Source organism: Hibiscus syriacus, unplaced genomic scaffold (assembly GCF_006381635.1).
Source record: "Hibiscus syriacus cultivar Baekdansim isolate YM2019G1 unplaced genomic scaffold, ASM638163v2 tig00110569_pilon, whole genome shotgun sequence".
In the NCBI taxonomy this organism is placed as follows: Eukaryota; Viridiplantae; Streptophyta; class Magnoliopsida; order Malvales; family Malvaceae; genus Hibiscus; species Hibiscus syriacus.
In genome coordinates this window covers 923,645-941,245 of record NW_024062784.1, presented here as the reverse complement: position 1 = coordinate 941,245, position 17,601 = coordinate 923,645, and the positions used below count along the sequence as shown (strand labels likewise).

Below are 17,601 nucleotides of genomic sequence, written 5' to 3'. Positions count from 1 at the left end.
ATGGAAAAAAAAATCTAATTTTCTTGTATAAAATGAATTGGGGTGTTGATGTTTGACAAGCACAAACATGTAAGAGCCTTTTGAGCTCTAGAAACTTGAAGGTGCATTCATACCAAATGCTAACTTTACTATAAGTAATTAATTTCATACCACAAAAGACTTTACCCACTAAAACACATAAGTTAAAAGATTCAACTACTATTATTATTATTATTATTATTATTATTATTATTATTAATTGACCATATATTAAATAAAAATCATTTCGTATATATATCGTGTAAAATTTAGACTCTATAAATATATTTATTTAAATATTAAATAATTCTAAATTCTAAATAGTAAACTATAAACCTTAAACGCCGAAACATATTATTATAAACCTTAAATTATAAATAAAACAGATGACATCAATACATCCACTTGTGAAATATTTTCTCCGTTATCAAGGTATGGAATAATAACGTATAAATAAAATTTTATTAAATTAATTAAAATAAAAATTGATTATTTATTTTATAATATATTTCTAACCCTAAAAAAATCAACTCGCCGCTGGAAGTGTTCAAACGGGTAATTCGATTAACCGACCAAATCGAATTACCTAAATTTCATTAATCGGATTTTTTCCCTTTAACTATTAATTGAATCGATTTTATTTTCAAAAAAATTAACCGAACCGAACTAAGTTCGGTTCATTGGTCTGTTAATTGAATTAATCAAAATTTATAAGTAATATATATTTAATATTTAATATCTCTGGGTTTTTTTATTAATTAGGTTAAAATTGAAGTTTAAACGCCCCTAAAATTAAATAATGTATATAATATATTAAATATTTATTAATTTTAATTAATTCGATTAATTATCCAATTTTAAACCGAATTAACTAAAATCGAAGTTTTAAAAAAATCGTTAATAGTTAACCGATCGAACCTATGATTAAGTTTTAACGGAACTATCTAACACCCCTACTTGCCACAAAATATTATCAGCCTAAGTTTGCAGCACAATCGGAAAGGCAAATTCACTTATAAAATAAATAATAAAAAAAGCAAAAAGAAAAGAAGAAATATTACATGCTTTGCTTTACCATAAAACAAGTAGTGTTAATCATATATTGTCATAGTGGTAAAGATCGTATTAGAACACAAGACTTTGAATTTAAGTTCTTATTTATTTACTTTTCCTTTTATATAAAATTTAGGGTAAAATATATAAATGATCCTCTAACTATAGAATATTACTTTATTAAGTCTATTGACTATTAAAAGTTACAAAATAGTCCTTTTGTAACACCCTAGTCTACTTAGGCCCAAAGATCCATGGATTACAATGTTACACAGGACTATCGAAATAGTGACCCAAAATTTTCTTTTTAAGCTGCTTGTAAATCTCTGAAATTTAAACATTCATAATGTAATATAAAAATATAATAATAAACTGTGTTTACAAATAATGGGAAGCTCCCAAAATACATCCACAAAATAATACAAAATACTAAGTTTCAAAAGAGTTACAACTGAATACATAACAAGGTTCATAATAGTGCATGCCCTCTAAAGATGACTCAAGACGTACTCTGAAAGGTCTCTGGGAATCTGATATGCTGCACTGGAATATCTAATGACGATAGCTCCATACAATCTGCTCCCTAAGAACCTACGCACGGAAACACATTTCGTACGCTGAGCTTATGAGCTCAGTGCCTCACTGAAAATTGTACTATACTATATGCATTCACTAGATGAAGTGACAAGTGGCACATGTCTGAGTGCACAACTACTGGACTGCTAATCTATGGCTAACATCATGGTGCGACTGAGCGATTCTGCATCTCGGAGATCACTCACCCCTCTAGCATTGCCAAAGCACCATTGGGTACTCTTGGGTGAGATACGAAATTCTACATCGGAACGTACACCCATCAATTTACTCCGTCGAGTCTTGGGGCATCTGCGCCCAGTCGGCTGTTGTAGTATCGTGGCATTGAATTGGATCCACTAACTTTCGTATTTCTGCTAAAAGAAACTTGCGTGTCATGATTGTTTCTCGAGCATCAACCAATGCTAGTTTTATGTAAACCTAGCTATTTTTGCTTCTACTGTTATGATATTAATTATTGTTCTCGCTTGAAGTCTTATTTGAGGATATACTGAAGTGTTGGGTACCTCGAGTTTAATTCCCTTAAAAATTGGCCTTTTTGTCCAAAATAGACTGAAAGTATCGATACTCCTGCAAAAGTTTCGATAATTTATATAAGTATCGACACTTTTAAACATTTTGTTCTGCCTAGTTTTGAAACTTTCTAGGAGTTTTGAAACTCTGACCCAAAGTATCGATACTCTTGAAAGAGATATCGATACTTTTACTCAGAAACTCACGAGTTTGCCTAAGAAGAAGAACAAGTTTCGATAATATCCCTCTGTATCGAAACTCAACCTGCAGAGAGCATAAAATAGGTACAAAAACTCCTATTCTACTATCTCAAAGACCTTAGTGAGGTCTCCAAACATTATTAATGTTTTATGAAGATACAAAGGAGCATAAATAGGGCTTTAAACATGTTTATAACTCTAAAACATGAAATCTACTATGAGAATGCTTCAAGCTTATGGAACCTACTACATTTAATCTAAATGACTTACATATGACATAGTTGAGTTAAGAGTAAGTTACCTTTGATGTTATACTGTTGGAAACGTCAAAGGCTCAGCCCAAAGTAAGCTTTTCCTCCCCTTAGCTTTGGAGTCTTCTTCAACCTCTTGCACTAAACAAAACCAAATACAAGGATTACTAACTGTTGCTAGGGGTTAAAGAGGGTTTTAAAACACTTTCTAAGGCTAGAAATATATGAAAAAAATGGGTTGGAACCATATAGTTCCTAAAACCATTGTAAACCCGTTCTTGCAATTATGGTGAAATGGGTGTCTTGAAAGCTTGAAACAAAGCTTAGGATACAAGGATCATGATTGTTACCTTTAGGTTGTTGAACTAGGGTTGCAAGACTAACAAGTTTATACCTTTACTTGGTTATTGGAGAGGAAGAAAGAGTTATGAAGATGAAGACTTGAAGAGGAAGAAGAGATAAATGAGAGTTTAGAAGAAAAAAAGGTGTATCAGACGTGATATCACCAAACAATTAAGGATTTTAGCCTTAATTTTGAACAAGGGTAAAATTGAATCTTTGGTCCCTCTAATTCTAACTGTAGATTAAAAACACCCTTTTTATTTCACTATTGGGCTCAACTCAAGCCCAAATCCTCTTCAATTGGCTCAAGGCTTCATACAAGCTAAGGAATTAAACCAAGGCCCATCTCGGGTTAGCTCAATACTTTTAATCTGGGCTTCGGGGCGTTACACCTTTGACTATGTGAAGTTGCTTTGTTGAGTCATTTGACTATTACAAGTTACAAAATGGTCATCCAACTATTCTTTATGTTCAAAACTTGTCATTTTTATTTAAAAAATTGACGGTAGTCTGAACCGCACGTTAACCAGCTAACCGAGATATAATAAAAATATGATCTCATAATCTTAAACGACTATCATATCTCAGTCAGTATGTTAACGCCTAACTCGTATAATCGTTAATTTTTTAATAGAAAAAATCTAGTTTGAAACAGAATGAATATTCGAGTGACCATTTTGTAACTTTTAATAGTCAAGGTACTCAATAAAATATTATCTTATAATTGGAGACCATTTGTATATTTTACTCTAAAATGCAGATATCATGGAAGTAATTATTTCTTTTATGCCAGTGATTAAACATATTTTTTAAAACACGATAATATTATAAAGAACACATTAGTATAATTATAAAAAAAATATATATATATTTTATTACTATTTGAAAGTGACTACATTTTCAGTTCAAGATGAAAGCCAATAATTGAAAGACACGTGTCCAATTAAGCTTCTTTGAGGAATTTCAATCGTCTAGGTAACTTATCATTAATAAACGTCCATATCTGCCACGTAGGAGTAGCGGTTAAAGTCCAAACCCTGTCTGCCACATGGCAGATTGTCATCGTCTTTGCTTAACCAACTCATGTTACTTTAATAAAACCCGTTTGCCTATTCTAAAGCTGACGTGGCAGTTAATCACACCTCTTGAGCTAAATTTGAACAAACCTTAACACATAATGTAACTTAAACCTAAATAAATGTGGGGTAAACTACACATTTAGTACTTAAACTATCAATACTAATACATTTTAGTACCTAAATTTTAATTTTTTTCAAAATCAAATCTAATGTTTAGCTTTTGTTTCATTTTAATATCCTTCGTTAAAAATTTAATGTGTCTAGTACCTAAACTATCAATTTTGATCTGTTTAGTACCTAAAACTTTAATTTTTTTCAAAGCTTAACGTTAAATTTTGAATAACATACTAAAATGAAGCAAAAACTAAAACTTTTAAAGACAATGTACTAAAATGATACAAAAGATAAGCTTTAAGTATGATTTTGAAAAAAATTAAAAGTTCAGATACTACAAATCAAAACTGATAATTAGATACTAAATGCGTAATTTACCCATAAATGTGAATATAAATCTATATAATTTACCCAAAATAAAAAAACAAAATCAAGTCAGATCAAACCGAATCATTTTAGATGTTACATGGGCCATACTAGAATAGAAAAATTAGCCCATATTTCAGATCGAACACGAGTGAAGGATTAATAAAGACCCGTTATCCAAACCCGGTCACCGGTCGGGCGATGATAAGGTCTAGTCCCTACCCCATGGCCACCCGTTTGTCCTAGTTCTAACAGGGAAATCAGACACCAAAATAATGTTGAATTCACAGTAACATACCATACCATACCATACCATTGCATTGTAATTGTTTTCACGTTTGTTAATGTTGCCTTACGATATTGATACCACAACAACATACAATAGTTTAACCTAAATGTGCTTCATACCAGACAGCAACTTACAACAATTTTAATCTAATTTTATTGGCATTAAACCTAAGAAACCTTCTTCTGTTTCTTGTCTTGCCACTCCTTGATTTCGGCTTTGATCTTCGAGTTCACACGGCCCTGAAATCCGGGATACGGTTCGTACCCGAATAAAGATTGGAGAACCTGCAGCAAGTGAAGAAAAGGCTAAAATCAAAGATCGATTATAGTTTTGGAAAATCTTCTTTTCGTTTTCGTACAACGGCGAAAATTACTTCACCTACCTCGAGCAAAACAAAGAAAGGAGCCATCAGAAGTGCTTGAACAAGATTGTCCAACAGCGCGGGTGCTCGTTTCTACAAATGAACGTATTAATGAATGGTTTTAAACGAGTTTGAGAAAAGATGATTGGAGCAAAGAATTAATTCTATGATTATGGCCATCGCTCACCTCAAACACTCCATGGCCAAGAAACTGTCCAGCCCAGCAAAGCACTTGAGCAACCAGCACAACCTGAACGGACAGAATGGAGTTAAACTTCAGGCGAATAATTGAACATACTAACGAAAATAACCCTTCCTTTGGCTCTTTCGATTCAACTATAACCCGAGATTTCATCGCTTTACTTCTTCGTCTTCTCCGGATTTCTTCCTCACAATTTACAAGCTCATCCGGCCTTCCACCACCACCCACAACCAATCTATTCCTCAATGAAGCATTTCTACTCCCCTTCGATATTTTCATTTAAGCAAACCTGAGTAAGATTCACTTGTGCACGAGTACATTTTCTTAGTCTTGAACCATGTGTTTCTGATATTTTCTGTGTTGATTAAGTTTCTCGGTTAGGTACAAATTTAATAGATACCGGTTTCGTGTAGTTAGGTTTGAGGCGAATAAAGCTTTTGTTATTTTATAGAGGGGGAGAGCTAAGATAAGGAACCCCAGTGAGACGAGTTCCATTTATAAAGCAAAGGGGGAGAATCAAGGAAAAAAATCACCTTAAATGTTTGCTATTAAAGCCAATGGACTTATTTCAGTTGATGTGCAGCGCTGAGGATTCGTGGTTTGTCGAGGTTTCTGATGGCAAGGAATGTGCTTGGGGTTGTAGCTACAATAGTTGGGTATCAACTTGGCATTAACAGCATCGAAATGTTCTGACATTTCTACAATGAGACTCTAGAAAAAAGTTGCATTCGAGCCAAAAGGACATTCCAAGAAACTTGAGATAAACTCAGGAATTTCACCCTAAAAAAAGGATTCTCCTCAAGCCAAAGCGTTATCAAATGTGTAAACCGGATGATAATAATGAGAATCTGACCAATGAAGTTGTTAATTGATAGATCAAGATAGTACAAACGAAACAACGACTGAACTCACTGCAAGATAAGATAGAGGAGCTTGTGAGCACCGAGGTTGGAAATGTCGGAACTCGACCGACAAAAGGCAATCGTGTCCGAAATTAAGGGAAAATAGTTGGATGAGTGAATTGAGGGGTTCAAAGGAGCCAGTTAGCTCAAGGCTTTCCATGTCGGCAAGATCAAGATTCAAAGATAAACAGTCCACTCTAGGTGCATAGGTCAATGGTTGAGTTCCACTAAGTTAAGATAGCTTCATTTAAAGCCAAGTTGATGTTCATTAATGCTTTCAAATCAAAAGGGTAAAAAATGTTGGATTAAAAAGCAAAGGTTTCACCATTATCAGGCTCTGCAATGAACAAAAGAGAATGAAATCTTTCTATCTCCACCGGATTCCTATAAGAAATTATATCACAAATCTAGTTTCTTTCAAACAAGCAACTCAACATGCAAATCAACAATATATATATAAACATGTTTAAAAATCCAACAAGAAATCAACAATGAAAAAGAAAAAAAAAATTACCTTCCAAGCAAGAGAATATCCAAGCTTTGCAGCAATAAAACTAGCCCCAAGCCAGCAAGCCAAGCAAAGCAAAGCGGCCAAAGACCCAGCTTTCTTATCCAAAACCACATAAAACAAGCCAAGGAAGAGAGAAAAAGCAGACCCATAGTTTAAAACCAAAGCATGATTAAACCCAGAAGGGAGGATCCCAGCTTGAGAGAGATCACAGAACGCTGGAGTGAAGTAGAAAAGTATAAGCGATGTGAAGAATATCGGCCATACAAATAAAGTGTGTATCAAAATGTTAATTGGGTTGCTGTGATATGCTCCATAAAACGCAAAATGGTTCTCGAGATCGAGCAATCTTAGCTTTCCCATCTGGGGAGGAAGAAATTATTTTTCTTTTTTCTGTTCGTTCTGATTTTCCGGGAAAATATAGAAGTGGTTTGTAACTTAAGGTTAGTGTTTGGACGCTTAGAAATTAACGGCGTTTGCATTGAAACGCACGCGCCAATTTTCACGTGTGGACGCTGATTAACATTAACTAATGCTTGCTTTGTTAGGTACATTTTCATTTATTAAGTTTATAGTATTTTTTAATCGAACAAATATCAAATTCTCCTTAAGAAGAAATAAATTAATAAATTTAAAATTTCAAAGTTTAATAATTATTAATTATGACAGCCGACAATGATTGATGATGATAATTGACGGTAATTGACAATAATAATAATAATGAGTTATCGTAATTTTTTATTGAGTTTAGAGATTAAATTAATATTTGATCTAAAATTTAAAATTGGTTAATATTTTAACTATTTTAGGGATAAATATAAAAATAGTTCTCTGACTATAAGATATTGTTTTATTAAGTCTCTTGATTATTAAAAGTTATAAAATGATTCATCAGTTACTTTATTGTGTCCATCGACTATTAAAAGTTACAAAATGGTCACTCGACTATTCATTATGTTCCAAATTTATCTTTGTTCGTTAAAAAAATTAATTGTCGTCTGAGTTAGAAGTTAATATTTTTTTGTAAGTAATGGATTTAATTATTTAATTTCATGTCCAAATACAAGTCAATATCGAAGGCCAAAGTATTGCAAAGCCAAAACAATGGAGATCAATGGTGAAAAAGGCACCCACATGGATCCAACAAGGCTAGGGTTTGTGCCCTTTGTCTTCAGCCGCCAACATCTCTGCTATTGGACCAAAGTGAGATCCAACGGTTCACAATATGAGTCATCTTTTAGGGTTAAAAAAGGCTAATCCTCACCCATGCATCCACTTCATCAGCAACGGATTTGGCCTCTCAATCTGATTTTTTTGACGAAGTAATCCCTTTGTGGGAAAGAGTTTTCAAGAAAATCAAGGAACTGAAAAGAGATAGTGTTTAGTTTAAAACTAAACTCTAAAAGCGAGATCTTTTGTCTATAAACCCATGTGAATGTTGACTGATATATGATAGTTGTTTGAGATTATGAAATTATTTTTTTATCATATCCCAGTCAACAAGTTAACGTACAGCTCAGACTGTTGTCAACTTTTTAATAGAAAATGACGAGTTTGGAACATAACGAATAGTCGTGTGACCATTTTATAACTTTTAATAGTCAAGGGATTCTAAAAAGCAACTCCCTATAGTCAAAAGACTATTTTGTAACTTTTAATAGTCGATGGATTTAATAAAACAATATTTTATAGTCAATGGATCATTTATATAATTTACCCTATTATTATTAAACATATTAAACTGGTAAACAATAAAAATATTTATTACCATACCAAACGATGAAAGTTGTTACAAGCAAGAGCATGCTCTTTTCCCACAAACATTTTATAGTGCAACGATATGCAAGTTAATCATCACTCGGAGATGGAGCAATGGCGGATTCCGGGGCTGGAGTAGGAGGTTTGCCGCCCATAAATCCGAATTTCTTTATAAGCTCTTTAGCGATGAGCTCGTTGGCGGTGTCCGACGGATGATACTCGTCCCAAAACACGTATTTGGTTCGATCTCCGCACAATGTCGACGCGGGTGTGCATGTGAGAGCTGGTCGGATTCTTCCCAACGAACAGCATGGAGAATCAGCATTGTCAAATCCTGCAAAATTGTATTCAACTGTAATTAATTCAACCTCCACATGGAAATATCTTTAGCGACGGAATTACGAGTACCGACGACATAATTTCCGTCGCCAGTATTGTATGTTACGCTTTTTAAAAACGAAATAGTATTGGTGACGAAATATATATTTCAATAGAAAATTTCATTGAAGAAAGTTTCATTGTCTTGTAGCTTATAAGAAGGATTTCTTTTCTTATTCATGCATTAATGTAATGGTAAAATTGTGCATAAGTCATTAAAAATTGCAGATTTATAAGTTAATACAAGGGGAAGTTGCATTTTAGCTCCCTAAAATTAAATAAAATTATGATTCAGTCCTAAAAGTTAGGACTTACCATATCGATAAGGATTATGAATATCATCATCAATAACATTGTAAGCATCTCCGAACTTGAAGCTAGCATTGGGAAGTTCTGTTTCCAAATCATCTAATAACTTTCTTGCAGCTTTATTAATGAAGCTAAGAGCAAGCTTATTTGCTCTTTCTTGGCACTTTCCGGTTGTGCTGAGTACCCTTTGAAAGGGTATGCAACCCATTGGTCCTAGACCAAATACCATAAATTATTTCCTTGCCCCTAACTTGTGTAATACCTTAAAAAAACACTTAAACATAGAGTTAATTAGTATATTATGTTTAAATTTTAACGTGTTTTTTATCATATGTAAGTCAACTGAATGATTAATTGATTTGCCAAGAGCTGTTTCTGAAGCGTTTCCATCAAGTATTTGATGAAAGTTTGATCATTGTATTTCCAGGAATCACTATAAACCGACATTAAGTAATTGTTAATGAAGTCATTGCTCCCTAAAGCAACCACATAGCGAGCATCTTGAAAGAACTTATCGGTTGCTTGTTTCCCAAGTTTTTTTCTTGATCAATTCGATTGTCCCTTAGAATAACTCGATTTGCTTCGAGAGAGAAAACCTTTGAATCTACACGGATTAACCGAACGAGTCGAATTGAAATTCGATAATTAAATCGAGAATCGAACGTAAGACGAGGTCATTATATATAATTAGGGTTATATGAAAACTTACAAAGTAACGTCCTGTTTCATTCAAGATGCCACCTCCTCCGGAGGCATAATTTACTCCACTTTCCAATATAACTTGCTCACTCAAAGATGGATCCAAGAAAGCTGGTGGCCTTGGGAGACCTGCGCTGTCACCTGTAAACACGATTATCGTACGATAAAATATACAAATATGATACATACATATATATATATATATATATATATATACATGTTACCTATTATATCAGCAACGGTCCGGCCATTGTGAACCTCCCATTAGGCAGACCGTTGCCAAAATCAATGCCATAATAAGGCAAACTCGCCTAAGCCAGGCTCATATTAAGGCGATTGATGTTACCGACGTCGGACAAGGAATCCCCAAAAATGAACTGCATGACCTTGCCGTTACAACCGCAAACGGCGGCTCCGACAAGGCTCGCAATGAGTAGCAAATTCAGTGCTGTGTTGAACTTCATTTTTTTTTTGCTTGGTGTGTTTTTTTGGGTGTTGTGATTTGTGAAGTTTAAACCATAAGGGAAATTTCACTGTTGAAAGGAACGTGTTTATTACACAAAGCAAGAAAACTTAGAATATTTTTGTCCGATGAACCAAGCGTTTTTCTTGTAGGGTTTTCAGAACTCACTTTAACCAACCCTTTTCTTGTCACATGGTATTCGAATGTGCAATTTGATTAGCGGCGATTTGATTGGAGACAGGCTTGGTGTTGCTAAGAATCGAGTGTATCATATAAGATTTAAATGAGACTAATATAGATCATCAACTACTCGAAATCGACTCAGTCAAAATTTGATAAATACTTGATTCGAGCTTGAATTCGACTCGAGTTTTTAACGAGCCAAAATAAGCTATTTAATACTTGACTCGAAAAGCTCGCCAGCAACTCGGAAATATAATAAATTAAAATTTTGTTTTGTAAAAAATAAATTATTAACAATATTTTTATGTATTTAAAGTTCAGATTGTTTAAAAAAATGCAGTAAAAGATTTTCATGTATTTAAGGTTCGGATTTGAGTTTGAGTTTTAAGCTCCCATCGAGTTAATGGTTTTGAGTTTTTACATTTCGAGTTTTTACGAGTTTCAATTAATGGTTTCGACTTTGATTCGAGCTTGAAAATTTTAGGGTGCAGGTTTTCGAGTCGAATCGATTCGAGCTCCGTTTTAGAGTTTTCAAATTAAATCAAACTCAACAATACTCGAGTTCAACTCGTCCCATTTCCGGCCATAGTACCATATCCTTGTTTAATTATCGTTTTGAAAATATTTGTTTAATATTATGGGTTTTTTTTGGTTCAAGATTTAGCTGAGTTTACGTAACATATTCAGTTTCTTGCATGGGAGAATATTGGAGCCTGCTCCTTCAAATGTTGGGCGAGAATCTTTGTCTACATAAGATTTAAATTTTAGGCCGGATCGAAAATATTTTAAACTCGAGTCGAGTGAGTTGGATTGACCAAAAACATGTCTGGTTACCATTCATATGTCACATTGTTTCCAAGGCCTACAGTAAGCTTGAAACTCGACTCAAATTCGAGTGATAAGCTCTTTCAGAATACTGTTTTACATTCACAAGATTTAAACTCGAGATATTTATCGAAAGATCATTGAATTTCTTATTATTCGATCCAACCATCATTATATGTATATGTGTGTGTATATATATACATAAAAGGTTGGGGAAAATATTGTTAAGACTTTGGGTGAAACAATAGTTGGATGGATCGCTCATTTTACAAGTTCAGCAAATTAAAGAAGAAAACTGATAAGATACGTTTGGTAGGATTTGTACAAAACAAAAAATAATATTAATTTAATCTTAGCTAATAATATTTTAAATTTAATTTAACTGATATTTATATCATAATCATATGCTCGAATTAAGTTTATTTATATTTACATCACAAAAATTGTTTAACGTTAGGGTAAAATTACAAATGGTCCCCTGATTATATGGTAATGCTTTATTAAGTCCCTCGACTATTAAAAGTTACAAAATGGTCATACGATTATTTATTATATTCCAAAATAGTCATTTTCCATTAAAAATGGATGGTATTTTAAGTTGAACGTTAATCTGTTGATTGTGATATGATAAAATGTTATCCTAGAATCTCAAATGACTATCATATATCAGTCATTATGTTAACGTCGAGCTTAAACAACCGTTATTTTTTAATGGAAAAGGACGAGTTTGAAATATAATGAATAGTCGGGTAACTATTTTATAGCTTTTCAGAGTCAATGGACTTCACAAAGCAGCATTCTATAGCCAGAGGATCATTTTGTAACTTTTAATAGTCAAAGGACTTAATAAAATAGTATCCTATAGTCAAGGGACCATTTTTGTACTTTACCCTTAATATATATATATATATATATATATATATATATATATATATATATATATATATATATATATCAAGATTGTGTCTACTTATGGGTGTAAATGAGCTTAGTTTGAACGAATAAAATTATTTTCGTATTCATTTATTTATTTTTTTAAAGTTATTTGTATCCGTTCATTTGGGTTCGCGAATATATTTATTTAACGGTCACAAACATGCTAATTTAACGATAAGCAACCAATATTCTCTATTTATTTTTACATTTGCAAGCTAAACAAATATGGTCAAATCAGGCCAACAGTCTTTAAGTTTCTTAGGTTTCACAATTTGAACTCCCAAATTCACCTTATGTTCATTTTAATTCATATGTTCGCCAATATTTAAAATATATATATATATATATAAAAGAGAAAACCAAATAAACGAGCTTATAAACAAGTTAATATAGAAACTTCCAAATGAGTTTATTTGTGGACATAAACGAATCGAACATAACTCTACTCGTATTCTTTCGTTTATTAAATGAATATAAAATTTATATTCATACTAGTTTATTTAGTTGAATAAACAAATAAAAAATTATACGATTGTTGCTCGAACGTTCTGTTCATCGACTCGTATGTTTACTGACAAAAAGAAAAATATAGACTTGGTCATAATTATATTATCAGTTTGATTTTGGGCAATCTCTCCTGTTTTGTCTTTAAGCTTAAGGACATGAACAAATTTTAATTTTAATTAATACTTACTTTTCTTTTGTTTTCGTTGGATGTCATCAGATTTGATTAAAAACCGAGCACAGAGCACACAGTTTTATTAATAAACACCTAAATAATTATCACACTTTGATTTAAATAGTAAACAATTTGATATTGTCTAAGTAAAGTTTCGAGTTCGAGTTCATATTTAGAAAATTCTTACTAGAAAACTCACCCATTAAAACTCAATGTGCAACACAGATCGATCCGGATTAATCAAAGTAATGCCTTGAAACTGGGAGGACAAAAATATAAATAAACGCTGAAATAAAATTATAGCAAATTAGTGAGATGAGCCGTTTGCTTTCCAAAAGTATAATAATATCAATGCACCATTCGAATACTCAAAGGGTCCTTGGCCTCATAAACTAAGCAATAGACAAGCAAAATTAAACAATTAACCCAATATTTTTTTTAGAGAAAATAACCTCAGTGACCAAAAATCTCATATAATATACGATTTTAACCAACTTTTTTCGGATTTGCCAAAATGACCAACAAAATCGCAATGCGATCGCTAATTCGCAACGCGATCTCCATTATCGCAAATTCGCGTTGCATTTTCGCAATGCGATAGTTGAAAATCGCGTTGCGATGGTCTACAGTATCGTTGCGATTTTCCCAATTCGCAATGCGAATAAGTAAATCGCAACGCGAATTGGGAAAATCGCAATGCGATACTTACTATCGCAATGCGATAATACAAAATCGCAACGAGATACTGACTTTCGCAACGCGATTCTGACTTTCGCAACGCGATTTACATAGCGCCATTCGTATTAACGCGTATTTTTTTTTCAAATTCCAAACACGAATTTTTTCTTAATAAATCGGAAAATGAACCGTCCACAGTAATCGCAACTCATAACCTCAAACCCAAAAACACAACACTCAGTCCCATCTCCATCTCTCACTCTCTACGGCGAAATCCGTCCCCATCTCCGAAGATTTCCGTCCCCATCGCCGGCGAAATCCCTCACAACCATTCACAGTCAAAAATCCCTCACAATCATTCAGAAATGGAAAATCAACCTCCGAGGGTTAGTTTTTTTATTTTTATTTTGAAATTTTTGCATTATTTTAAGTTTTTCATATTGAGATTGATGATAAGTTTACTGGTAATTTCAATAATAGATTAACCATTTCACTTAGATTTCTTATTAAATTCATTCGATTGCTGCCAATACTGCTAAACTGTTTAGCCTGTGAAGTTAGTATTTGTCTTTGCTTTGTCTTTTGGTTGAAGTAATGCAGAAGAAGAATAGTTTCGAGAATGAAAATCGCAACGCGGAAATAACTATCGCAACGAGATAATCGCAACGTGAAATAAAAATCGCAACGCGAAACCAAAATCGCATTGCGATTTTCATTTCGCGTTGCGATTGTCTGGTCGCGATAGTCATTTCGCGTTGCGATTCTCTCGTTGCGATAGTCATTTCCGCGTTGCGATTCTCATTATCTCGTTGCGATTTTCATTTCAACCAAAAGACAAAAACAGTGTTGCAAATTTTAGTTTCAAGAATAAACTACTATTTATGTTTATTGTTTTGTTTTTGGTATATCTTGACAGTGTAATTTTTGGTATATCTAACTTGGTATGTTTATTGTTTTTTTGTAGAAATTTTTTCGGCTTCATTGACATTAAGGAATAAAGTTAGCCTAGCCACTACAATTGCTTCGAAGCTTTCAACTGCACAAAGAAAATTGTTTGAAGAAACCTGCTTCGGGCCATGGCTGAGAGTACAGCATCCGGGTGGAGATGCTAGTTTGACCCATTTGTGGCTTCAGACCATGACTAGCGATCTACCCGACAGTATACAACGTGGTGAGGAAGAGATATGGTTTCATTTTCCACCGGCGTATACTTGTTTTGGGCGGAAGGAGTTCTGCTTAATCACTGGTCTACGATTCGGACACGATGATGTAGGCCGGTACACTCGTCATATCACCCGCCCATCATGGTTATCCAGGGTTTTTCCTGATGAGTCAATAGAGAAGCCGAACTTACACGTCGACGACATGAAGAAATTGTTTAATAAGAAGATGGTTTTACTCGGATGAATGACGTCGATGTTGTCCGAGTATGCCTTCTACTACTTTTGTATGCCGGCTTTTTAGGCAGAGAGGCCAGACAACCTATTCCTCAGGAGCTAATATTATTGGTAGATGACCTAAATGCATGGAATCTGTTTCCGTGGGGTTCGTATATATGGAAAGCTACTTGGACTAAGTTGTCGTCTGCCTTTGATGACCGCAAAAGTTTGCGGGGCGATGGGTCGAAATACACTTTGTCAGGCTTTGTTTGGGCCTTTAAGGTAAGAATTTCTATATAATGTTTTCAAAATTATAATTAATTATTTAACAATTACTAATGTTTGTTATTATATTGTTTGTTGATTTGGATATTCGAGGCTTTCCCCAGCATGCGGACATATGCATTAAAATCCTCAGATGATATTCCTAGGGCTATTTCCTGGAAGAGGAAACGTATGTTGGATTGGGAAGACTTAATACCATATGCGACAATAAATAATGTAAGTTAACACAAATACTATCATATATAAACAAGTTATTAATAGTAGACGTTTAACTTTGTTTTAGTTTTTATATTTTTAGGAGGCCAACACTCCATTAATGAGACTGACACCCACGGAGGCTGAGCTTGCCACTGATTGGTGGCAAGCTAGTTAGCGTTTTTTTGATGGCACGAATGATGAGCAGCCTCCACTTCCTCCACTTCGAGAGCCATCACCTCACCCAGAGCCATCACCTGATCGACCCGACTATACACCTCTACAACGAGAGCCATCACCTATCCCGTCACATCATCGAGTCTCTTCTCCACCATCACCTCATGATAGGCGACCGACAAAGATGCCACGACTTCTATCTCCCTGTTCTCCACCTCCACGGGATGAGTCAAGGGAGTTACTTGATGAGGTCAATGCCTTGCGTGAGGAGATCGGTACTCTACGCGATAACGATGGTGCATGGCGTGTGGAGGTGTCTACTTTACGTGGTGAGGTTGCCGCTCTACGTGAGATGGTAGTATCGTTGCAGAATGAGGTTCATACTCTACGCAACGAGGTAAGTTTAAGATTTTCCATATTTAACTTGATGATAAATTTACTCGTAATTTCACTTAAATTAACCATTTCACTTAGATTGCTTAGTAAATTTATTCGGTTGCTGCCAAAACTGCTAAACTTTTTACTTTAACACTGTGAAGTTAGTATTTGTCTTTGTTTTGTCTTTTGGTTGAAAGTTTGAAATATATTTATCTTTGTTTTCACTGTTTAAATATCATGTCTGTTTATTTACTGATATTTGTATTTTTATTTAGCGGACTGATAAGGTGGATGCTTTACGTCGGGTTTTTCTTGCACGACAGAGTTCACGCATCAGACGGCGTGCACGTGCTATTAAGTCTCCGTATACCCCAATAGTGCGAAGACACCGCAAGAAGAAGCCCGACTCGCCTATCATCCCTCAAGAGTCCACTCCTATCGTTGAAGAGGCCCCTATCATTCCTCGAGAGTCCCCTCCCACCGTTCTAGAGGCCACTGTCATCGTTGAAGAGGTCCCTCCCACCATTCAAGAGCCCGATTCACATGGCGTCATATGTAGGATTCTTGAGAAACCCTCTGACGTGCCGGACATGATGGATTCAAGTTGGCTCTCGTATGAGTTACCGGCCAGTACCATACCGGTATCTGAAGAGGAGAGGAAACAACTACCGGACACAATTCTGGATAACACCCTTTGGGCTAAGACCGCAGTTGATTTTTATCTACATGAGCGAAGCCAGGGGTGTTTCACTGACATATGCAAGCTCAATGATGATATCTATTTGTTGCTTGATCGGTCTTGGTGGGGCGTATTATTAGGGGTCGAAGACAATGGCTATTTCGATGGAGGGGTAAGTCTTATATTTTTCTTATATTTCATTTGATTATTTTTTTTGTAAATTTATGTAAGTTACTAATATATGTCTTTTTTTGTAAAACAGCATATCGATGCGTGGGTGTCACGTCTTCTAATAATTAGGAAACTTAAGGAAAATAAAAGAAATACACGGTATACAATTATGCCGACGTCTTTTAACGCCGTTCACTTGAAGAATCAACGAGATGAATCATTTGCGTTGGGCAATGGACAAGCTAAACTTTATCCTGCATGGTGGGAGGTCGATAAGGTTAGTGTTTATTTTAGATTGAGTTTAAAGGTATTCACAAATAAGTGCGCAAATGAATGAATTATTACTTATGATTGCAGGTGTTTATCCCTGTTTTGGAACGTAACCATTGGCTTCTCGTCGAGCTTCAGATCCCATCCCTTAAGGCAATAGTATATGACAGCATGATAAATTACATATCATTGGCTGATTTAAGAGATATTATTAAGGGATGGAGCTCTTATTTGGCTAAATACTTGGATGCGATAAATTATTGGACTCGTTCTGGAAACAAGAAGCCAAAGAAGCTCAATATTACAGTTAGCAGAGACGAGACCGCACCACAACAAATGAAAGGACCCAGAGGGGATTGTGGTCCTC

The 17,601-nt window shown here is 34.4% G+C and overlaps 1 protein-coding gene and 1 pseudogene across 3 annotated transcripts; both read right to left on the bottom strand.

The window, feature by feature from the left end:
- Positions 1-4,803: 4,803 nt before the first annotated feature.
- LOC120132748 (2-hydroxy-palmitic acid dioxygenase MPO1-like) lies at positions 4,804-15,941 on the bottom strand. Of its 3 annotated transcripts, XM_039149442.1 has the most exons (6): positions 15,931-15,941; positions 13,961-13,963; positions 6,799-7,185; positions 5,368-5,430; positions 5,202-5,273; positions 4,804-5,124 (listed from the first exon to the last, which is right to left on the bottom strand). In XM_039149442.1, the coding sequence occupies exons 3-6, from the start codon at positions 7,153-7,155 to the stop codon at positions 4,987-4,989; spliced, it is 630 nt and encodes a 209-aa protein (XP_039005373.1). In that variant the 5' UTR covers positions 7,156-7,185; positions 13,961-13,963; positions 15,931-15,941; the 3' UTR covers positions 4,804-4,986. The 3 variants fall into 3 exon arrangements, with proteins under 3 accessions (XP_039005373.1, XP_039005371.1, XP_039005374.1); XM_039149440.1 differs by lacking the exons at positions 13,961-13,963; positions 15,931-15,941 and having other exon boundaries at positions 6,799-7,212; XM_039149443.1 differs by lacking the exons at positions 13,961-13,963; positions 15,931-15,941 and having other exon boundaries at positions 4,804-5,103; positions 6,799-7,209.
- Positions 8,617-10,431, bottom strand: LOC120132746 (annotated as a pseudogene).
- Positions 15,942-17,601: the final 1,660 nt, after the last annotated feature.